This window comes from Filicampus tigris, chromosome 2, assembly GCF_054856515.1.
Source record: "Filicampus tigris isolate MCC_2025a chromosome 2, RoL_Ftig_1.0, whole genome shotgun sequence".
NCBI classification, from domain to species: Eukaryota; Metazoa; Chordata; class Actinopteri; order Syngnathiformes; family Syngnathidae; genus Filicampus; species Filicampus tigris.
This window is the reverse complement of record NC_141218.1, coordinates 39,544,726-39,570,392: the sequence shown is the minus strand read 5'-3', so window position 1 is coordinate 39,570,392 and position 25,667 is coordinate 39,544,726. Positions and strand designations below refer to the sequence as shown.

The following is a 25,667-nucleotide window of genomic DNA, read 5'->3' as shown; positions in this document are numbered from 1 at the left end:
TTAAAAGGTGCCGTGCCTGGCAGTGGTATTGTATCATCAGCCAGCCACTTACACGCACACGCACACACACGGAGCGCAGGAGACGAACAAAGAGATAATTATGACCGAATACATAAATACTTTTGGAGACTTGGAAACATTCTACATGGTCGGCGATAAATAAAAGACTTATTTAATCGATCTACGACCGTTTTGGTGAGTTTAAAGGTATCTTACCGTAACTTTCTTGTTGTGTGGATGTTAGCTAAATGTTGCCATCGTAGCTCGGTGGAAATGATGTGACTAAGCGCAGAATTTTATTAATTTGATTTATATGGACACGTTATGAGACAGAGACAACTTGGATTCTGAGATGGGGTGGAGGGGGGGGGGAAGCGGGGGGTGGGGGGGTGAATACTACTCCTGTGCGATTTATGTTTTTTTCTTCTGTACTATGAATTTTATGGCTGGTGCAACTTGTATTCTGGAGCGACGTATATTACGGAAAATACGGTAACAGTAATTAATTTAAGTGCCCTACAAGTTATTGTAAATTGAGCCAGAGTTCATTATAAGATTATATGGGCCTGTAATGTAAGCCTTACATTTGCATTTTATCTTTAACAGTTGTCTTTTTAACATTTACTGTATTTGAGGTGCAAGTTATTCAAAATGCAATGCTTCCATATTTAGGTAGTTTTTTTTCCTCAGTATATAAACGCAATATTTTGTGTTCAAACTGAACAGTGGCTTACAAAAACGAATCTACTTTCTGTAAATACAGTCAATCCACTATCCTGTTTTATGAATACTTAGGTGGTGAGACTTTAGCCAGCTAACCATTTTCAGTGCACATGAACTCACACAATTTGTGTTTCTGCTGGAAATTACTACAACAGATAACTAACTACATGATAATATTCCAAGTATCACTGAGTATTTTCTTTCGTCAGTAGCCCCACAGCAGAATCCATGTCTCCGGTGTCAAAGAAATACCCATGGCGTCTAGTTGGTCGTACAATTTGCTCACTCGACGGTCATTTCCACTATGGCTGTTGTGATCTATGAGCTTTTTATTTATTTATTTATATGAATGTATGTATGTGTGTGTGTGTGCGCGCGCGTGTGTGTATATATGTATAAAAACATACATACATATATTGTATGTAGTTCTCTCTCTTGGTGCTCAGTGTTCACTGAGGCCGAGGCATGAGGAACAAGATGCGTGATTCTTAATGCAGCGTTTAACCGACTAGTAAAATACTAAACGTTTAATAAATCGTAGACGGTTAAACGACTAGTTGCGCACATCCCTAGTAGATACTACGAGCGTTTGAGCGGGTCAGCTATGTGGCCAATGCCTTAACTACAGACTGATGGACGTCCATAGCCACCGAATCTTACATGACTATAACATGTATAACGTATGTGGACGAAGGACATCGCAGCTGTGTGCTTCATGCACCTTGGAGGAAAGACACACAGTGAAAACTTGGCTGCTCTCCTGCGGAGTGTGATGGGTACGAGGGCACTAGAAAATAAAGCCGTTGCCTGTGTGCATGATAATGCAGCTAACATGGTGCTAGCGAATGAGACCCTGCTGGACTGGGAGTGGGTACCATTACTCTTTTCATTATTCATAATAAATGCCATGCATTGCATTGGAAAATGTATCAGAAATGTATTTCTCTTTCAATTGTTCACTTTTATTCAGTCAGTTGTTGTTACATCAATAGAATTTAAATTAACAAACTGTCCTTAATTTTTGGGCTAAAATAGCCCCTACTGTAAATACACAAAACATTTGCATTTTAAACTTTGAATTCAATATGTATTAAATTTCAGGTTTTGTTGCTTATAGACTAGTCGACTAGTCGCAAATAAAATTTGAGACTAGTCGGCGGGCAAATTATTCGAAATTCCCATCCCTGGTTAACATACACCATGACACAGGATACTTGCTCTGGATGATATTTCATAGACATCAGAAAAGCAGGCATATGTTGACTTTGATCGCAAGGAAGGAAAAAGGCCCAAATGTTGCCTAATTGTCAGTATATGCGTATCCTGCCTTATTCTAACATTGTTTGTTTGTGTGCTTTATGTGCTATGTACTTGATTCTTTTTGGAATCGTATAGTATATATTTTATATATATTTATATATATTCATATAGAATTTCTATGAACTCTTTCTTTCCTCTAATTATTTTTGTTGTTGTTATTCCTTGTAGGGACTCGAACGATTGCATTGATCATGTCTACCACTCATTAATGTCCCAGCTCAACCAAGACCATGCTGAAATCCGTCTGTCAGCCTTTCAGATAGCCAGTGAGCTTTTCCCCAAATCACATCACTTCAGAACACTCCTGGTGGACAACTTCCAGGTACTGGGTTAAATTTTACCTTTAGTTTTGTAATATTCGCTCTAAAGGTATATTCTTAGTGAAAATACTAATCATGAATGCTAATGGAAGAGGCCGACTTGTTTGGTGGTGTGTCTGCTGAGAGAACAAACAATATTACAGTTTGTCTTTGTCATTTTGGTGTATTTCTCAGATCAGAATAGACATTTGCAAAACAGTGCATTTCTCAAACAATTCGTACAAATGGCAAAACATTATGGTTCCCCTGCAAAAGGCATTTCCTCAAAAAAGTAAGTAAATATTTGTCACTGAACGTATCATTGCCATCAGAACGACAGGTCTTTCTGTCATTATGTCTGTATTATAAGACAATCAAATTGCTTAGTCATGTTGTCAATATAATAATTCTGGAGGGATGTTCGTTCTGATGTAAACCTCCGCTTAAGTTGTGATGAAAAAAGATAAGTATTTAAATTTTGAAATATGTGGAAGATCGATTGCAAGAGACTGGATAAGATTCATATTTCACTGTAATGTGTTGACAAACCATCTCATCGCGATATAGAAAGAAAAAGACAGTAGGACAAAGAAAAAACACTAGTGGTGTCAATTAAACGCGTTAACGTAATCCTCTTTTGACGGCGTCAATTTTTTTATCGCGTGATTAAACATAATAACCAGCTCCTGCATTGACAAACACTGCTTGCCACCATGATCTATATATAAAAAAAATCTTAATAGAGTAGAGGAGGCGTTACATCTGCTTCAAAATATTGATAATTCTGAGGATGAATCGCTTGACTGACACACAGAGAGTTCCCCTGCTCCGGTGATAGTCGTGACCTATGTTCTTGGTAGTGTAACCCTTTGAAGGCCGTGGTATGGTGGGTTACAATATAGGGTTGAGTTTATGTATTTCTTCTGGTGTCTTCCTTGCTAAAGACAACCGACATGGCAGGACATGTTTTGTTGAGTCTTTATTCAGACATGAACAGCGTCACTTCACCTCTCTTTTTTCTTCTTCACTCAGGAAATACAGCGTACCAAACCAACTCAAAAAGGAACAAATACTTAAGCAGAATAAAAATAAAAATATATACTCACAAAACAATATTGCAGCCTGTTAGAAAAATAATAAATACAAAATAATATATCCATCCATATATACCGCTTCTCCTCACAAGGGTCGCGGGGCGTGCTGGAGCCTATCCCAGCTGTCTTCAGGCAGTAGGCGGGGGACACCCTGAATTGGTTGCCAGCCAATCGCAGGGCACACAGAGACAAACAACCACACTCACAATCACACCTAGAGGCAATTTAGAGAGTGCAATCAACTTACCATGCATGCTTTGGAATGTGGGAGGAAATCGGAGTACCCGGAGAGAACCCACGCTGGCACGGGTAGAACATGCAAACTCCACACAGGAAGGCCGGAGCCGGGATCGAACCCACAACCTCTGAACTGTGAGGCGGACGTGCTAACCAATCGACCACCGTGCCGCCCCAAAATAGTATATGCAATCCCAAAATTAATATAAAAAAATTAAAATGTCAATAGGGCTTCATCGATGACGTCTCTACCGGGGCAGCCACCACGTTGGAGGCAACGTGACTATTGTTACCATACGCAAAACGCACTGGCTGTGTTTCTCTCTTTAGACGGACGAAATATCTAAATATGGTTAACTGTTGCTTCGTTAGGGGGTGCAGCAATGCCACCCACAATCGCAACGGTAGAAAATTCAACAACGGACAGAGTTTTTATAGGTTTCCTGCTTGGCGGAAGACCGTGGGAAGCATTGTTTCGGACATGTCAAAACGACGTTGGATGGCTTGGTTGTCGGCTGTAAGACAAAAACATTTCACTCTAAACAACCTTCCGTCTTTGGAGAGAGTATGCTCTGTGCATTTTCATAGTGGTAAGTTAAAAACAAAGTTTAGAATCCTCTTGCTTTCTCTCTTTTAGTCACATACGTGCATGCACTCAGTGAGTGAGGTAAAAGGAAAGAAGGAATGATCAACGATCGCATACACTTCAGGTTGGACATCGTCTGAATTTGGACATTCCGGTTCTTTGATTCAATTCCGGTTTCTAACGATTCTCGATTCCGATTCTTATAAAAAATAAAAATAAAAAAAAAAAAAGAAATTTTTGGGACAAATCACACGAACTTCTCAGTTCTTTAATTTCATGAACTTTTTACTAGGGATTTTCCGATCAGGTTTTATGACACCGATACTGATCATGCATGAGTGACATCGACCGATACCAATTCCGATCACATGGATTACCTGTATATTTTTCCATTTATTTAGGGTGACTTCTGTTATGCAATATTATTTGGAAAAAAAAACAGCCATATTATTGCCGTAATTTTAACAAAAATCTAGATATATTTTCAAAAGCATGAAGAAATACAAAACCGTTGCCGGCACAATACAACAATTACTCAGTCACAAAGATAACTGAAAAACGTAAATTTACCAGCTTTTAGTAACACAGTTTTTAACAGATCAAAATAATCAGCAGTCTCAAAAGACTTAATTGTGCAAAAAGTCAAATAAATAACATACCACCTAAACATTGCGTAATTTAGAATATAATCAAAGTAGAAAAAATAGTCAGGCTTCACTCGAATAAACTGTTCAATGAGTTCCTAAATTGAAACTACTCAGGAACTTTGTTTCTTGTCTTGTGCTGCAAAGACAAACTATTGTAGTGTATTTTCTTTAGTTGAGCAGGGTCAGTCGATGCGTTTGTCCGGAGCAGACGCAAGGCCAGGCTGAGTTGATGATGAAAAGACTTCTCTGACAATTCAGTTGACTGGGAACAAGATTTTATTGATACCAATACAGCTGATGCCAAAAGAAGTTGCTCTCCGGGTTGCTGTGGCGCGCGCTCCTCCCGTCTCGTGTCTCTCTTCTTATGGGAAGCAGGGTGAATATTCAAACTTGATTATTACATATGCATTGGGTGCCCTTGAATAGCTAATTCCTTTGTCTATTTCCCGCCTGACACCTTCCAGACCCCCTGGGCAGGGAGGTGCCTAACCCCCTCGGATGCCCCGGACAGAGAGGTGCCACAAAGTTTGCTACTCCTAACACCCCCTAAGTTTGATTACCTTAAGACTATTCAACTTCATTCAGGAAAAGCAAAGGAGATCTTATCCAGATATCCCTTACCTGATGACATCCTGTCTCCGCCTTAGCAGACCAGTGTCCTGCTGATCCCTTAGATCTCACGCGTGCCCACTTCTCACTTAACAAAGGCGTAACTGAAGTCTAACTGGATTATTCTATATTAAAATATACCTCACTATCTTGTGCATTATTACAAGACTCAAACTACACACAGCAGTTAGCAGCACAGACATGTTTGTCTGTTTGTTATTGCTGTGCGCATCCGCAGCGTGCAGAGGGGGAGGGGGCGGGGGCGCAACACTGCAGGCAGGCTGGTCTCTCATGGCTGTAGGCTGCGAAGCATGAGCTGCGGGTGATTGGATTTTTTGATCGGCAATAAAAGGCTTTGATCGAATATGCCGATCACGTAATTTTTCACGAAAATCGGCCGATCATTATCAGTGCCTGATCGATCCGAGCATCCCTACTTTTTACTGTTTGTGAACTTTACTATGAATTACTCAAAAGGTTATTTTTAACCTGTATATTTATTTTTACATTTTTTGTCTTATTTAGTATTATTTTTCACAAGAGCTTTATTTTTGAAAAGTTCAGGACAATATAATAATGCAGCTGTTACGGAAAGCATGAACACCAATTGAAGGGCTAACTAATGTCTTTCTTTAGAAAGCAAATATATATGACAAACACAACGCTGCATTTTAAGGTCAAGCAAGGAAAATCTATCTAATCTAAGCAATCTATGTATATGCTGCAGCTGTGTATGCTATAAGCTAAATACTGTATTAGCTGGATATGTGCATTTGTGTGTAGAACTTGCTGGCTCAATGTTGGCATTAGACATACTTCTGACTTTGGGTCATGAGCCGCATCGCGTCAGTTCTATGGCTAGGCATCGGCCGAACGAGCCAGCCGGGCCGGCCCAGGCATGATCACCGACCCCTCGAAAGGACCACTGATTCCACCACGGTGTCCCAGCGGCCGCCGCAGCAGTGGAGATCCGTGGAAAGGGTCCAGCGCACGCCCAGGGTCGCTGCCGCTGTGGCCCACGCTTGCTGGCACATAGCGAGCTGACCAACTGACCAAAAGGAGCACGGCAGCTCGAGTGGGGGCGAGCTTCCGTGCTATTGTGACGCAGCTTCCTCCCTAGAAAAAAGAGTTCCGGAGTTCGGCAAGATGGCGGCTCAGACAAGCCACTGTTTCTAAGCTCTCGCATCAAAGCCCCGAAATTTGCAAGGAAAGTTGAAAATTCTATATCAGACTTGAACAGAGGTTTAAGTGAGTGTCTATGTGAACGTTTGCTCTACCTTCAAGTACAGTTTGAGAACGCGAAAGTAATTTTGTGCCGACATGCCGTCCGGAAAACCTCAAACCAAGGTAACGGCTAGCGCAGCTTCGGACAAAGCTAACCGGAGTGCAAGAGAGTATTTGTTCACTTACATTGGATGAATATTGAATGAAGGTTTAATATATGTGTGTCAACAACTGCTTTGGGGTAGACCTAATGCAAATAAGCATTTAAAATGCAGTGGGGGAGGACTAACTGCACTTTACACTACATAGTGATGTACACAAAAACAGCTAACTGTTATATAAAGAAAAAGGTTTAAAACAAAATCAATATTGACTGATATGAAATACAGTGATCCCTCATTCATCACGGTTAATGGGGGGACAGAACCCGCCGCGATAAGTGAGACCCGCAAAGTAGAGCCGGACTTATGATTACGATTATTATTTTATGATGTTATACCAATACCAAGCTTGAAGGCGTGATCAGAATTTAGCTTCGACCGACCGCGGCGGCTGACGAGCACGACGTAACGTTTGCTAAAAACTATGTTAAAGTTTTGATTTTTATCCTAAAATTGACTTACCTTAACTAGAATGCCATAGTGTAATTTATCCAATCCTGCACTTTAAAACGCTTGCCACCGTCCTGAAAAGTGAAAGTAAAAGCGGCCGCTTCTTCTTCATCTTTCCTCCTACTAAGAAGCATGGCCGCCGGGGGGGATCATCCATTAACTTAATCTTTGCACAATAACATCAATAAAGTCCATTGGATAAAATGCAATGCGGGATTGTAGTTAAGGTAAGATGTTTTAAAACAACCTAAGACAAACACTTTCACACTTTATTTGGTGATGTCTTAAGTCGTCCGTGCCGCTGGCCGGCCGGGAGCGGGTTGCGCTGCGCTCAAGACTTATAAACACAGCTGTTGTACTGTACTATCTGATTTTTACAAAACTTTATTAGAGCAAATATGAAGGAGAAAGTATCCGACTTGACTCTGACTAAATCAACGGCACATTTGAATAGTGGACGAGACTAAGCGAGAGGCTGCGTTGATGTGTACCGAGTGTGCTCACGTACACTACAGTGTGTGGAAAAATTAAATCCACTTGTGCTCTCGCTGGCCGATCTTGCGCTGGGAACCAGTCATCGCCTTTTATGAGTGCCTCCTGATATGGCTGTGTTGTTTCATTTTTAATTTATGAATGCTTCTGAAAAAGCCACAATGCACTGAGGGCGCGAAAGTTGAAGCGCGAAGTAGCGACTGATTACTTAGATTTTGACAGTTTTTCAAACATATCTCTCAACCCTTCTACAGTACAATACAATAGATTTTTATTTATATAGTGTGTTTCATAACAGCTAGAGCTGTAACAAAGCACTTTACATACAAACAATAAAAGGCCATAATACAACAAGTGGAATCAATAAATTAACATAAAACACTATATACAATAGACTCCGGAAAAGAGCTGAAAATTTCAGGTTTAATCAAAAGCCAGAGAATAGAAATGTCTTTAACCGGGTTTTAAAAATGGACAGAGAGGGGGCTTGCCTCACTTCCAATGGGAGGTCATTCCAAAGGAACGGACCAGCAGCCGAAAAAGCTCGATCCCCTCTGAGGCTCCGCTTGGTCCTCGGCACCTCGAGCAGCGCCTGGTCCGCAGACCTGAGGCTGCGGGAACGTGCGTAGGAGTGGAGGAACGCCTAGGCGAGGCCATTTAATGACTGCTGAGGGGAAAGGAGGGGCTTTACCTTAGCCAGCTGGCTAAAGTGAAAGAAGCTTGATTTTACAACAGCGCTGATTTGCTGGTTCAATTTAAGATGACTGTCCATTTTAATACCCAAGTTTGAGACTGTTTGCTTTAGATATGAAGCCAGGGGGGCTAGGTCAACAAGGTAGGATGCAGACGAGCCACAGGGCCCGAAGACCATAACTTCAGTTTTCTGTTCATTGAATTTATATGTCCTCTAAGCATCACAAAAGTGGTCTTATGGAGAATGCGTCTTTTTTGCGCAACGGGATATAGATTTGACAGTCGTCCACATAGCAGTCGAAGGAAATACCATGTTTTCGGAGGATGGAACCCAGCAGCAGCAAATGCAAGAAGAGCAATGGCCTCAAAATAGAACCCTGTGGAACGCCATACGATAGAGGGACAGCGGGACTCAGAGGAACCCAGGCTAACAGAAAAAGTCCTGCCAGCCAAATATGATCCAAACCACTCTTGAGCGCATCCACTAATGCCCACTTGGTGTTGCAAACGAGTCAAAAGAATACTGTGGTCTTCCGTATCGAATGCTGCAGTCAAATCCAACAAAACGAGACATGTAGTCTCCGGTGCCTTCGCCAGGAGGATGTCATTAGAAACACGTAGCTGGGCTGACTCTGTGCTATGCATCTTCTTGAAGCCTGACTGGAAAACCTCCATAACATTATGTTAATTCAAATAAGATCTTAACTGTGAGTGCAGCACTTTTTCCAAAATTTTCGAAATCAAAGCCAGCTTGGAAATGGGTCTAAAATTGGATAGCACAGCTTGATCAAGGCCATTTTTTTCAGCAGGGGTTGCACTACAGCATGTTTAAAATGTTGGGAGACTACACCAGAGGACAAGCTGCTGTTGATGATGGCCAAAACCGATTTAGGAGAATCTCCTAAAAGAAGTGTGGAGGAATGAAGTCATGAGGGGAGCCCGATGGTTTCATATGGCAAATCACATCCTCCAAAAATGTCAAAGAAACTGTCTCAAAGGAATCGAACACTGCTGAACAAGGAACTTGGACAGAGGGGTCAAATGTGGCGTTTGAAACAAGGGCCCTAGCTGTAGCAACCTTGTCAATGAAAAACTCCAAGAATATATCACACATTTCAGGGGACGAGTCCGTTCAAGTCGGTTGACGGGGCTTCAGTACAGAGTCCATTGTTTTCAATAGGGCATGTGGATTTTGGCGATATGCCTGAATCAGACATGACAAATGGTCTCTCTTGGACTCCTTCACACCTTTCTCTGGTAACGATGCCGGCAGTCCTTTAATGTTTGATAAGAGACCTGCAGCCTGTCTTTTTTTCCACCTGCGTTCAGCTCTGCGGCATTCCTGTTTAGCTGTGCGAGTGCTCTCATCAAACCATGGCTCTGGTCTAATTTTTTTGATGCATATTTTTTAATGGAGCCACGGAGTCCAAAATATATATATAATATAAGGCAAGATGAATGAATTTTATGTTTAAAATTGAGTTTATTTAATCTTTGTGGACCAGTTTATTTTATGCTTTCATTGTTATATTGACTTCTTATTAAAAGTTAAGTATTATGTTAAAATAAAATAACCTAAATGTATTTTTCTTTGGGTCATTATTTTCAGTATTTAAAGAAAAAAAATCAAGATATATCGATATCAAACAAAGTGGAACACTTATATCGTGATATACTTTTTTTTTTTAATGGAGCCACGGAGTCCAAAATATATATATAATATAAGGCAAGATGAATGAATTTTATGTTTAAAATTGAGTTTATTTAATCTTTGTGGACCAGTTTATTTTACGCTTTCATTGTTATATTGACCTCTTATTAAAAGTTAAGTATTATGTTAAAATAAAATAACCTAAATGTATTTTTCTTTGGGTCATTATTTTCAGTATTTAAAGAAAAAAAATCAAGATATATCGATATCAAACAAAGTGGAACACTTATATCGTGATATACTTTTTTTTTTTAATGGAGCCACGGAGTCCAAAATATATATATAATATAAGGCAAGATGAATGAATTTTATGTTTAAAATTGAGTTTATTTAATCTTTGTGGACCAGTTTATTTTACGCTTTCATTGTTATATTGACCTCTTATTAAAAGTTAAGTATTATGTTAAAATAAAATAACCTAAATGTATTTTTCTTTGGGTCATTATTTTCAGTATTTAAAGAAAAAAAATCAAGATATATCGATATCAAACAAAGTGGAACACTTATATCGTCATGTCATGTCATGTCATCTTCCAAACCGCTTATCCTATACAGGGTCACGGGGAGTTGCTGGAGCCTATCCCAGCCGTCAATGGGCGAAGGCAGACTACAGCCCGAACTGGTCGCCAGCCAGTCGCAGGGCACACATAGACACTGTCATTGAGCGGGAATCGATCCCACGCTGCCTGCACACAACTCAGGCGTGTGTACCACTACACTATCAGGGACTCTCACTTATATCGTGATATACTTTTCAGTCATATCCTCCAGCCCTAATACATAGTCTCTTGTGCCATTTGCCAGGAGGATATCATTAAAAACACATAACAGGGCTGACTCTGTGCTATGCATCATCTTGAAACCTGACTGGAAAACCCCCATGACATTATGTCAAGATTCACCTGTGAAAAAAAGTCTCATGGAAATGTAAAGAAATACGCTTGATATTATGACAATTTGTTCAAGCATTTTGTATTTAAAGAGTTATACGATAAACTAATGAAAACAAAATGTTGTGGCGTGTGAGATAATTCAACCCTTTGTCACGTATGGAGTAGGAATTGGACCCAAAAGCAGACAGGGGACAAAAATGACGAAGCAAAAATCTTTATATGCAAAATTTCAGAGTAAACAGCAGAACATGGAAAGCAAAACGTTCTGACAACATGTAACTCAAGCTTACATAGAGAAAAAAACACACCCAGCCCTTTGTGATTAAATAAAGGACAAAGCAACTAGCAACATCAATGAGCTTAAGACCCAAACCCAGTCACAGTATCATAACAGATCATGGCACCCATTATAATAAAATTTGATCTACACAAGATAAGCAATTGATGTCAATTTCAGCAGAGAATTGTGAATAATCATTTGCATGGATTTTTCAAAGCATTTGCGGCTTGGTCAAAGGAATGAGAAATTGCTTTTTTGATGTGCACAAGTGACACAATGATATGAACATTAAACAAGTAGTTTTGAAAAATTCAATTCTGATCTGAGAAATGTACCAAAGCAAACTGAGAAGTAACTGTTATATGGTACGGCTCAGTTTGAGCGGGTGTGATTCGATGGGTTTATTGTTGTCATCTTAAATACATACTGTATGAATGAACTCGGGTATCATTAATATTTTAATGATAGTACTACATTTAACGCTACTGATTAGCGATCCGGTATTTCAACGGTATTCACACTTCTTCTTATGGTACTGTTTTTGTTTAGAAAAACACCAAAGCAAAAGTATTAGAATTCACACTGCTTTTTTAAAAAAAGAATTGTATTTATTTTTTTCAATAAATTTAATTGTCATGCAACTACGTCATTAAATGAACATTGTAAAATAAATAAATACCATACAATTTATACTATACAATTCATAGAAAAAGATGGTTTGAACAAATAATTTAAAAAAAACATAGTTGTGACCACAGCATTTTTACTAAAAATTAAGTGTCCGTTATTCGTCATCCATCTGCAGCGTAGGTACCCTTCCGTCATCAGTCATTCGGCTTTTTTTCCGGGGGGGCTAAATAATAGTACCTGCCTCTCATTTTAAATGGGCTTCCATCAGAGTTTCTAAACTATAAAATAAATAATGATAATAAATCGCCCCCCCACTCACCATTTGTGCACCGCAATCTGAAAATGTAGTTGTGTGTCTTCAACCAGCGTTCCGCTTGTCTGACTGGAATCTGGAAATGTTGTGTGCCTTCGATGACAAAATGCCTTGGCACTGTGTGACGATGCATTGTTCACATTCAGGCCAGCAGTTGTTTGAGTGGCCGAAAGATAAGAATAGGGCATGTAAATGGACCAGTTTATGTTACAGTTCAACTGGCTTCCAGCTGTGGCCGTTGGAGCAATGCCAGTCCAGTAATTGAATGAGCACATGAATAATGTATCCATTGTAAAGTGTCCTTGAGTGTCCAGAAAAGCGCTTTATAAAACTGCATCATTATTATTATTATTAATTTCTATTTCCTGTGTGCAGATTTGTCACAAGCAACATCGAAACTGTTCAACTGCATACCTGTTCAATTCTGTAATAAACACTTGAAACAAAACGTCTCGTTTACAACTCCCGACTAGCTGCAAAAAATTCTAAACATAGAAGAAACAAGAAATAACGCTAATTCGACAATGTGGGACACCACCTATGACCCACTATGATGTACGTGGCTCTCAGTGCTAGCAAATATATGGATCAAATGGGTATTCTCATCGTGCGTAACAGCATCGAATTTCAAACAATAATGCTAGGCTAGAAATTGTAGCCTATTTAGCTTACCATTCTTCCAATATCAGTGGGTCTCATCTCCACTCCATGTTCGGTTGTTCGGGCACGACATTTTTATCCTCCTGAGCATTTGGCTCATACATGTACGGTGCAACATGCATTATGCCAACAACCCCCTCTTCCTACAGTTCTTCAAACACCTGGATCCCCTCAAATAAATTCAAAATTTGAAATATCGCTCTGAGTCCGTTTCTGAGTAGCTTTTTACACTTTCCCCATTGAGCGCTGCCATTGTCGTTCATCTAACGACGTCGCACTTCCGGTTTCAAGCTCGCTGGCCTCTCACTGAAAAACAGTGATTTTGTCAGATATATGAAATAGAAATGATTTTGTTCATGCTTTATTTTTTGCATAATGTTTAATTACTTTACTTCGATTTAATTTGGCATTTTCTGAAATTACTTCACATTTGATGTTTAAGCACGCCTGACACATGAGGCTTATTATTATTATTATTATTATTATTGCTCGTTGTTAACGGAAACGTGATTAAACACTTTGGCAGCATTGCTAACTGCGCTAAAGCTCCCAACATGATTATTTTGCATAACTGTTGATGTAAATATGTACAGAACGTCTAAAAATACGAAGTTGTGAATGTTTTATGTAAAAGTGTTGAGTGAATTATAAATGTTTGATAGCCAATGTCATAGGAAAAAAAACCTTCCCACTCTTTTATAAATAGGAGTATGTCCCCTTAACAATGTTTTTTACCTGGCTCATTTATTCGATGATGTGAAATCACAGATATGAATAATTTGACTCTGTGTGAGTATGTCAGAAGCCAATACTGATGTAAAAATAATTATTGAGAGTGAGAAGTTGTAGATTAAGAAAAAAAACTATATTTATTTGTTTATTATAAAATGCCATAATGCACTTGTGAAATGATTTATTCATTTGTTGTAATAGAGAGGAAATTTGGGATGTAAAGAAAGGTTAATGTCTTCACTCCTTCACATTACCTGTATATTTCAGGCATTAAGAGTCTAAATTTAGAGTCTAGACAGTCAAAATCTTTTTGTTATCCGGGATTCCAAGTTTTCGTGACCCAGAACACTTTGTTTGTCTTATGTCATTGTGATTCATTGTCTCTGGCAGGAGTTCTTGGAGTTGACAGTAGAGACCAACTTTGAGCGGCCCCTACCTCCTCCTCAACTAGTAGCCAGGAAACTTCGGTCGCTTGCTGTCCAGACTATCCAGTCCTGGCAATCCTCTTATGGGTCAGCATATAAGAAGTTGGAGCTGGGCTATCACTTTCTCAAACAGTTTAAAAAAGTGAGCAATATGATGTCTCTTCTCATTGCACATTTACATCCATCCATTATCTGTACCGCTTCTCCTCACAAGGGTCGCGGGGCGTGCTGGAGCCTATCCCAGCTGGCGTGCTGGAGCCTATCCCAGCTGTCTTTGGGCAGTAGGCAGGGGACACCCTGAACTGGTTGCCAGCCAATCGCAGGGCACACAGAGACAAACATCCGCACTCACAATCACACCTAGGGGCCATTTAGAGTATCCAATCAACTTAACATGCATGTTTTTGGAATGTGGGAGGAAACCGGAGTGCCCGGAGAAAACCCACGCAGGCACGGGGAGAACATGCAAACTCCACACAGGGAGGCCGGAGCCGGGATCGAACCCACGACCTCTGAACTGTGAGGCGGACGTGCTGTACATTTACATTTGACATGATTTTTTAATCCTGCTAATACAGACACAATATTGTCCATTTTATGCCAATGCTTATTAAGTAGTACTAGACGACCAATGGGGTGTTGAGATTTCATTGAATGGTGTACTTAAAGCGGAAGTCAACCCAAACATTTTTCTTTCAAGAATATGCTCTATTTATGACCACTCGTTGAAACTAAGCATTCTGATTAATATTGTGTTTGTAGATGATTTAAGCAGCAAAATGCACCTGTTTTTAGCCATCTCATGTTCACTCAACTTTATTGAAATGTCCCTTGTAGGGTGATTTGGTTGGCAGCATGTCAATAACAGATATTCCACGAAACAGTCACATATACCCAGAATAACAGCAGTAAGTATAGTATGGACAGTGTATCGCATCAAATGCATCAAATGCACAGACATAATATAAGGCAGCTCGTAAACAGCCACAAATGGTTGGTGATACCGATAAAAATAATTATGAAAGACTACTTACTGGTCAGAATACATACATAGAATAAAAGTAAAGTGCAAATATGCAATAAAATAATTAAATAATAATAATAATAATAAGTGACAATGACAAACTACTATTCAGCATCTATACAGTGGCTGTAAGGAAAGTGGTAATATCTACTACAAACAAAGATATAATCAGGCTACTGGTCAGTAGGTTTGTCCTGATTACGTTTTTTTAGGTCCGAGTCCGACTCTTTTGATTTTGAGATCTGTGATCTGCCGATACCCGATTCGACTCCTGAACCGATACATCGGCAATGTATTAAGAACATAAAGAGTGTGCATCTGATTTTTTTGAATATAGATAGATACATTGTGTATATGTTATATGTTGTTATATATATTTAGATTTTATGGACCATTCCACCAAATCAGTGCCACTTTCTTTTTGTAATACTCAAAATAAACTCAAAGAGGCTGGCTGGCCTTGCTCGCAGGGCATGGAAAAACATGGCACTCGCCGGAATGTCTGCCACAGGTTCGCGAGCGGGCGGGGCGTCTCGGCCTTGCTGTAGAACTGGTGCCCAGGCGCTCGCTCGCGGCAACCTCGGTGCTGGAGAGCGGGCCAGAGAAGCCGTCCGCCTGAACGCCAGCGCTACGACTTAAAAGTGTGGCGTTTCCGCAAATTAGCGACATTTTCTATCCTGTCAAAATGGCCTTGTTTGTTTTTGGCGCAGGGCATTGTGGAATGCATGTTTTTTCCCTTTTTTGTACTTTTGTACTTTTTACATCCTATCTTGATCTGAGCAAGTATTGTGGCACAATAGTGCATTACGTATGCTAATTTGGCTAAGTGTAGTTATTTGTTGTATCAGTGCAATACTATTAAAATATATATTTTTTTTTACTCATAGAAGTGATTGGAAAATGCACTATTGGTTTATAAAAAGTATCGTGTGTGAACCTTTTTAGTTGTTGGCTATTCTATTTGTTAAAATATATGGCATGTGTAAATGTGCGTACTGATGTTTGTCAATGTTAAAAAAATGAGTTGAACATCTCAATTAGGGTTATGGTATACCACAGGTCATAGGACCTATGAATAGGTAAAAGCGGACCTGCACGTCTGCACCCCCACCAATGGTTGCTTGTTCACAAAAAGCTTGTACTTGTATCAACCTCTCTGTGGCGGAAAGAAGATTGCGGACCACTGCTCTAAAGAGTATTCTGAAACATTGACAAATAGATCAATTGCTAATACTACCTCATAATACACACCTTTGTTTTGGTTTTCTTAGGTGGACTTTCAGGATGCTGAGTCCAGGACAGTAGCAGAGCGGGAAAGAGAGACTGAGAGACAAAGGAAAATGGAGAGGATATACAGCGAGAGACTGAAAGCAGCCATTAGAGACTTGGAGGGTAAATGCAAAGTACACTACTCACAAAGGGGATATTCAGCTTTTAGGTAAAATTTCAGGTTCCAGCTAAAATGTACTCAAGGTTAACTTAATTTGATCGTAACTAACTTTTGAATGGTCATGTCCCACTGTTCTATCATTCGGTACTTTTTGAACCACTTGCACTTCTCGAATAAAGATCTGAATGGCCAAATTCAAATGTTGATTTGCTCTGTACTGTACTGACTTTGTGGGCCATGATGCCCCACAACCGCAACATAGACATAAAGTTCCTTGTGTATGATTGCACAATGCTTGAAAGGAAATTGAAAATAACACTGTTGAAGTGGTTTGCCCCAAGTTATTAGTGCACATCAAGGTTATTTTAGTTCACAAAAACTAATGAAATAACAAAAACTAAAATTGAAAAAAACATTTTTGTTACTAAATAAAATACATAACGCTTTAAAAAATGAAAACTAACTGAAACTACGTCTTGCATTAGTAAACCGAACCAAAACCAACTATAATTGTAGTGAAAATGTACTTTGTTTATGTCTTTGTCAATTGATATCATGCATTTTTGTCTTTGTCAATTGATATCATGCATGACCTTCGGGGGTTCATTTTAAATATATTTATTTCGGTCTCATTTCCGGTTCCGGCACCGCGCGAGTGGCAGCCCGCTACAGTAGCTCCGGCTCATCGGTGAGCCTTTTCGTGTGTTTTTGTTCATTAATATTATTCTACCTCATACCTTTTTCACATAGTTGATAGTCGTACCTTGCGTAGCAATGGACACCCAAACTGCGGTCTTCTTGCTGCTGCTGATTGCTATTTTTTGCGCGATCGTGTCCGGCGACTTGGCTCGGAGCCGCGCCCCCATTGTTTACAGCCGGAATCAGCTGTTAGGACTCCGTGCTAACCCTGCGCCGGCTCCCGGCGCGAGACCCGATATCCCCCGTGAGCTGAGGAGGAAGAGACGGGGATCTCGTGCGGGGGTTAAACGCCGGGAAAGGAGGAGACAATACCATCCTGTCCTCCCGTCTTTTATCATGGGGAATGTTAGATCGCTCCCCAACAAGATGGACGAGCTAGCGGCGCTTACCCGGCATGAGAGGGACTTCCGGGAGGCTAGCCTGATGCTATTCACGGAGTCGTGGCTAACGGCGCTAACGCCGAACGCGGTCGTAGAATTGGACGGCTTCCAAATCATACGCGCGGACAGGACGCTGGAGAGTGGAAAGAGGAAAGGAGGAGGGCTGGCTGTGTTTGTGAACGATAGATGGTGTAATCCTGGGCACATCACGATTAAGGAGCAGCTTTGCAGCAGGGATATTGAGCTGCTAGCTGTTGGCATGAGGCCATTCTACATCCCGCGAGAGTTTAGTCATGTGATCGCGGTGACCGTCTACGTCCCACCAGCTGCCAGCAGCGACACAGCCTGTGATGTCTTGACTGCAGTGAGCAGGCTACAAACACAGCACCCAAATGCCCTGATACTCATCTCTGGTGACTTCAATCATGCCTCCCCTTCCTCCTCTCTGCCTTCATTCACACAGTATGTCACCTGACACACCAGAGACAATAAAACACTGGACCTTTTCTATGCCAACACCAAGGAGGCATACACATTACTGCCCCTCCCCCCGCTGGGCAAAGCTGATCACAACCTGGTGGCTCTCCAGTCTGTGTACAAACCTCTGGTCCGCAGGCAGCCAGCTGTGACCCGCACGGTTCAGAGATGGTCTGGAGAGGCCGAGGAGGCCTTAAAGGACTGCTTCAGCACAACTGTGTGGGAAGTATTCAGCGATGCTCATGGGGAAGACATTAGTAGTCTAACGGACACTGTTACAGACTATATAAATTTCTGCATGGAGAACACCATACCCACCAGGACAGTAAGGTGTTTCTCCAACAACAAAACCTGGATCACACCAGACATAAAAGCTCTCCTGAAGGAGAAGAGGAGGGCTTTTGCGTCAGGGAACATAGAGGAGCGAAAGACTGTGCAGCGCCAGCTGAGGAGGAGGATCAGAGAGGGGAAAAGGTCCTACAGGAAGAGGATGGAGGAGCAGCTGCTGCAGAATAACGGCAGGGGAGTCTGGAGGGGCCTGAAGACCATCTCAGGCCACGGACAACCCAAGACCCGGACTGGGGGGGACCTGCAGTGGGCAAATGAGCTGAATCTCTTTTTCAATAGGTTCGATCAGATGCCTGCCTCCACTCAGTCTCTTCTGCTGCAGCCTCCACCTACTCCAGTCTCCAGCTCCCAGCTCCACCAGATGCTATACATGCTATATAAATAAAATGTGATTGATTGATTGATTGAGATATATATATATATATATATATATATATATATATATAAAAAAAACTGTGGCTGCAGTTAATTCCATTCTTGGAATAATTGGAGACTTCAAGGGTGCTACCCTTGTCTTTGCCAGGACCAGAGTGGATTGAACTTCACCAGTTGAAAAGCGCAGCAGTAGGTAACTAGTGATTCCATAGGCGTCTTCACTTGCATCAGCAAAGTGATGGAGCTGTGCAAAGACTGGTACGTCACATTGTTTCAGCTTGACGCATCTGTCAACTCCAAATCTTTCCAGCTTTGGCAGACTTAAGATCCACTTTTTCCAACTGTCAACTACAGTGTCAGGCAGGTCTTCATCCCAGCCATATTTCTGGCGACATAGTTCCTGCAGGATTCTTTTCGCAGGCAACATTATTGGTGCGAGAAAGCCCAATGGATTAAATATGGAACTTACTTGGGAAAGTAGGTCTCTTCTAGTGAGTGGTCGATCTTTATGGGTGATCCAGAACTTAAACTGATCCGATTCGGCACACCACTGGATACCCAATGTCCTTTCCATTGGCAAGTAGTCCTCATACAAATCCAAATCTTGAAATCCGTGTGATCTTTCCTTCTCTGGGATTGTGCTAAAAAAATTCCTGCTGTTGCTTGACCACTTGGTCAGCCAAAATCCTCCATTTGCCAACATGTTCATCAAATAGGCACAAAGGGTAATGACTGTATCTTCATCAGAAACCGACTTTAGACAGTCATCCACATAAAAATGTTTATGGACTGTTTTTGCCGTCTCCTGTCCAAACTCATACACAAAGTCCGTTGTACATTTTTGAAGTGCAAAGGTGGCAACACTTGGGGACGATGCTGCACCAGAAACGTGGACCAACATTTTGTGTTCGACAAGATCCAGTTTGTAGTTCCCGCCAGGCCAGCATAGAAATCTGAGGAGCTCTGTGTCTTCATTGTTCACTCTTAACTTGATAAAACATGGCTTCCTCGTCTTTCATGACTGCCACCGGCTCCTGCCGGAACCTTAATAGAACCCCCAATAATGAGCTTATTAGGTCAGGCCCCTGCAGAAACTGTTCGTTCAATGAAGTACCTTGAAAGCTTGCGCCACAGTCAAAGACGACACGTAACTTGTTTGGTTGGATGTCTAACTCCATGATGAGGCAGGTACCACGTTCGTCCTTCAGCAGGCTTGTCCTCGTTACCATCAAGCTGCACTGCGTATCCTTTCCTGAGGAGGTCATCCATAAATGCCACATACTCCTGATAATATTTGACATCTCTCAAGAATCTCTTCCGTAAGTTTAGTGCACGTTGCTCTGCAACTGCCCTGTTGTTTGGCATACAAAACGTCATTTTCCTTACTGGAAGACAAATTTTGTCGTGGCCATCCTTAAGTACAGCAGTTTGAGACACCATTCTGATGAACTGATGGTCATCCTTCGACATCGCTATGTTTTCCTGTTGTCCAGCATCAGTTAAACTGCAACTGCCAAAGCTCCTCTAGCTTCGCCACTGAGATCCTGTTAGCTGTAATTTCTCTCAATTTGTTTGTTGGTATTCTGTCACTCCACATTTGAGTGGTCCATTGACTGTCCAGCCCAATATTGTCCTCACGGCGTATGGTCCATTATTCACGCTGTTGACCACTTTCAGCGGCTCCATTGCCTTGGGAACGTTTTCTCCTATGAGTAATCAAACTGTTGCTTGGATAGTGGGGATTTTCACCTCCTTCAGGTGAGGCCAACTGTCAAGATCCTCTTGTCTGGGAATATTGTCCTTAGTGACAGGAATGTTCTTTTGTGAATAAACTTCCTTCAGTTCGACAAACTCATTGCCATCCAAGCTGCTGATTTTTAGACCAGTCACAATGCGCGTCTTCACAATGGAGTCATTCCCCATTGTTCGTAATGCAATGCTTACATTGCGTCCATTTATATTTTGTTCGTTGATCAGTGACTCAGTAGCAAACGTAGCTGAGCCCCCTGGATCCAAAAACGCATAGGTTACTGCTACCTTAGTTCCTTTTTGCGCCTTGACATACACTGGAAATATTGAAAGGACGCAATCTTCTTTACCGGCCCCAATGAGACCACACATTTCAGTTGTTTGTGCAAGAGCACTTGATATGGATTGCTGTTCAAAATTGTCCTTTGGAGTTTCTTCTTTTGAGTCTTTATGGGCAATGTGTAGTGTGGTAGGATGCAGTCAGGCACATTTTTGACATTGAAGCTTCAGTTTGCAACTATTACTCATATGACCATGCTTCAAACATGCAAAACACAGACCTTTGCTTCTCAAAAATTCAATCTTGTCTTTGTGTAGCTTGCTCTTGAATTTCTTGCATACTGTGAGGCTGTGTTGCTTTCCACCACAATAAGCACAAGGTATGCCACTAGCATCCACTGAGCCAGGTTGTGGTTTTGCCATAGTGGGTTTGTCAATTTCCATCTTAGGGGACTCGATAATTGTTGTGAACACTTTCTTTGGTTTGAGTGTTCCAGCGAAGTTTGATTTTAGTTTCTGTTTTACGGGATCTTTCTTGTTTGTGGTGTCGTCTTTTATGTTCCCATAAAGTGGATGCAAAAGGTACTTGACTTGCCAGTTTAGGAAGTCAACAAAATCCTTGTTCTTTCAAGCTCACAGGCTGATTTTCTCCAAGATTCTTTAAGCTTGTATGGAAATTTGTTTGCTAATGCCTTTATATTAGCCGAGTTGTCCAGATCTTCCATATAGTTAACATCCATCACTGTGTTAGAACAGCCCATTAGGAATAATGCAAAGGACTGAAGTGCAACACCATCTTCTGGCTTGATTGTTGGCCAATCCATGGCCTCCTTCATGTATGCTTCTGCTATCTTGAAGTCATCACCAAAAAACTCCTTTAATATCTGTTTTGCTTTGGTATATCCTGCAAGAAGTTCCATATGAATACAGCTCTTTACCAACTCATGTGGTTGTCCACTTGTGTTTTGCAGCAAAAATTGAAGACGATCACGATTGTCACTAGTGCGGCTTTCAATCCCATGTTCAATGGCACCTATAAAGGATTTGTACTGCAGAGGGTCGCCCTTAAATGTTGGAATGGAAATATTGGGAAGCAGAGATGCCTTGTGACTCTTTGCTAGGTACTCTGTGACGTTACTTGCTGAGCGATGGTCTTGCAAAGCCCATCAAGCACTTGTCCTTGTTCTCTGCTCTCAGTATTGGGTGTAAATGTTGCCATTGGGGTTGTCGCAGCAGGAACACTGAGATTAATTGGGGGTGTTACTATGGTAAGCTCTGATGGTAATTGAATGGTAGGATTTGTGTCTATGTTACCTTTATTCTCATCAGCAATACTGGTACAATCATCTTGTATATTTTCATATTTTTGTAATACCTCCATTTTAGCATCTGACTCAGCAGGTGCGGTTTGCATTGCATGCAGTTCTTTATTAGCCTTAATTGCAGCTTCTTCTTGCTCAATTGCTAACTTTTGTTGTAAAGCTGCAGCCTTTGCTTTCACAGATGCTCGCTCCATTTCTGCTTTTAATCTGATTGAAGATGATGACGAAAGCGAGCTTCCGCTGCGGGATACTTTACTTTGACTTTTACAGGTCATTTTTGTTGACGTAGACCTACTATCTACAGGTTATATTTGCTTATTGCATTCTTCATCCTGCTCAGCACGTTTCAAAACACCCTTCATCCACTCCTCACATTTCCAAAAGCAGTCATTCATTGATTTATTTTTTGGATTAAACCAGTTATTCTGGTCATCCACAAACTCCTCTTCAGTCGTTAATTTCTGCAAATCAGATTTAAGGTCCAAAAATTCTTGGTGTAAGCCACTAAAGTCGACACAACACAGCGTCAACATTTGCATCATCCTCCATTTATTGTTCAATATGATGTCCCATGCGAGTCAACTGAGCTAGCTTGCACCTGCGTGCCTGTATGTGTTTAGCCTTGTGTGCTTCTACACATATATATATGTATATATATATATATATATATATATATATATATATATATATATATATATATGTATATACATATATATGTATTTATATGTGTGTGTGTGTGTGTATATGTGTATATATGTGTGTGTGTGTGTGTGTGTATATGTGTATATATATGTGTGTGTGTATATATGTGTATATATAAATATATGTATATAGGTACATATATGTGTATATATAAGTATATGTTTATGTTTATATGTATATATGTATATGTGTATACATATATATATATATATATATATATATATACATATATACATATATATATATATATATATATACACATATATACATATATATATATATATATATATACATATATATATATATATATATATATATATATATATATATATATATATATATATATATATATATATATATATATATATATATATACGTATATATACGTATATATATATATACATATATATATATATATATACGTATATATACGTATATATATATATATATATATATATATACGTATATATACGTATATATATATATATATATATACGTATATATATATATATATGTATATATATATATATATACGTATATATATATATATATATATATGTATATATATATGTATATATATATATATATATATATATATATATGTATATATATATATATATATATATATATATATGTATACACATATACATATATACATATAAACATAAACATATACTTATATATACACATATATGTACCTATATACATATATTTATATATACACATATATACACACACACATATATATACGTATATATATATATATACGTATATATATATATATATATACGTATATATACGTATATATATATACGTATATATATATATATATATACGTATATATACGTATATATATATATATATATATATATATATATACGTATATATACGTATATATATATATATATATATATACGTATATATATATATATATGTATATATATATATATATACGTATATATATATATATATATATATATATATATATATATATATATATATATACGTATATATATATATATATATATATATATATATATATATATATATATATATATATGTATATGTATATATATATGTATATATATATATATATATATATATATATATATACGTATGCATATATATATGTATATATATATATATATATATGTATATATATATATATACGTATGCATATATATATGTATATATATATATATATATATGTATATATATATATATATATATATATATATATATATATATATATATATATATATATATATATATATATATATACGTATGTATATATATATATATGTATATATATATGTATATATATATGTATATATATATGTATATATATATATATATATATATATATATACGTATGTATATATATATATATATATATATATATATATGTATATATATAGTGATCCATCCATACATTATCCGAACCGCTTATTTATTTATTTTTTTCATATTACTTCTTTTACAGATTCCTCCCCAGATATTGAGGTGGCACTGACAGAATTGGACTCCTGTTTGAAGCTGCTTTTCCCTCAGTTGCCCCTTCTCGACAGCCTTGCACCTAACAGCTGCCTGCTCATACAAACAACCACTGGATGTTTGTCAGATGATGAACATCCCTGCTGTAGCAAAAACTTAATGAATGACATACCACAGAAGATACAAGAAAGCAAAGAGAGGATGACAAAAGAAAATTACAACAGAAGAGAAGAGCGGGATGAGAAAAAAATGAAGAAAAAGAAGCAGAAAAGGTGCGAAAATGAAGAACTAAACAGGAGTGACAACCAGAAAAAAGGAGAACAAAGGTATAAGATGAAATATGCGGAAAAGGGCAGCTGTGAAGCAGAAGAGAAGGACCCTCTTCACGGAGACTGGTTTATTCGAAACTCTGGCCTTATCTCTCGCTCATATTGTCTGGACTTGAACCTTAGTCCTGGTAAGTGCAATTTTTCAATTTCACAATAATTGAAAATGTCACTTCCATTTTGAAGAATTCATCTGTGTGAAAGATAGAATCATAAAGAATCATATATCTGTTAGATATTATCTGATTTGAAGATAACTGGGTATGCGGTAAGTTTAATCTAAAAATGGCAATTCCAATGAAGTTGGGATGTTGTGTAAAATGTAATTCCCCGCTCCCCCCCCCTCCCAAGAAAAAAAAAAGAACAAACAATGATTTGCAAATCCTTTTATCCTTTTCAAGCTATATTCACATGAATACACGACAAAGACAAAATATTTAATGTTCAAAATGCAAAGGGCGGCTGATTCCGTCGCAGAATATTGTCTGAAAAAAAACAAAAAAACTCACCAGTTATTGGGTACGGCAAAAAGACACTTTCAACCCGTGAACATGTCCGTGGTTCATAAATACATAAAATATATTTTTAAAAATGTAATTCCATCCATCCATTATCTCCCGCTTATCCGAAGTCGGGTCGCGGAGGCAGCAGCTTCAGCAGGGAAGCCCAGACTTCCCTCTCCCCAGCAACATCCTCCAGCTCTTCCGGAAGGATCCCAAGGCGTTCCCAGGCAAGCCGGGAGACATAGTCTCTCCAGCGTGTTCTGGGTCGTCCTCGGGGTCTCCTGCCGGTGGGACATGCCCGGAACACCTCAAATGAAATGTAATTACGTTCTTAAAATACTTAAATAACCAATTAAGGCATAAACATTATATAAATTAAATATTATATTGACTCACGTTTTTTTGTCAAACATTTTATTA

The 25,667-nt window shown here is 39.2% G+C and overlaps 1 protein-coding gene across 4 annotated transcripts in view; it reads left to right on the top strand.

Moving 5' to 3' along the window:
• Positions 1-25,667, top strand: part of uvssa (UV-stimulated scaffold protein A) — a 160,479-nt gene that overhangs the window by 34,545 nt on the left and 100,267 nt on the right. For all 4 annotated transcript variants that reach the window (XM_086024187.1, XM_086024186.1, XM_086024185.1 and 1 more), the window contains 4 exons: positions 2,212-2,365; positions 14,145-14,321; positions 16,475-16,595; positions 24,408-24,875. In XM_086024187.1, coding sequence (XP_085880313.1) covers positions 2,212-2,365; positions 14,145-14,321; positions 16,475-16,595; positions 24,408-24,875 — 920 coding nt within the window. The remainder of the gene's footprint in view (positions 1-2,211; positions 2,366-14,144; positions 14,322-16,474; positions 16,596-24,407; positions 24,876-25,667) is intronic.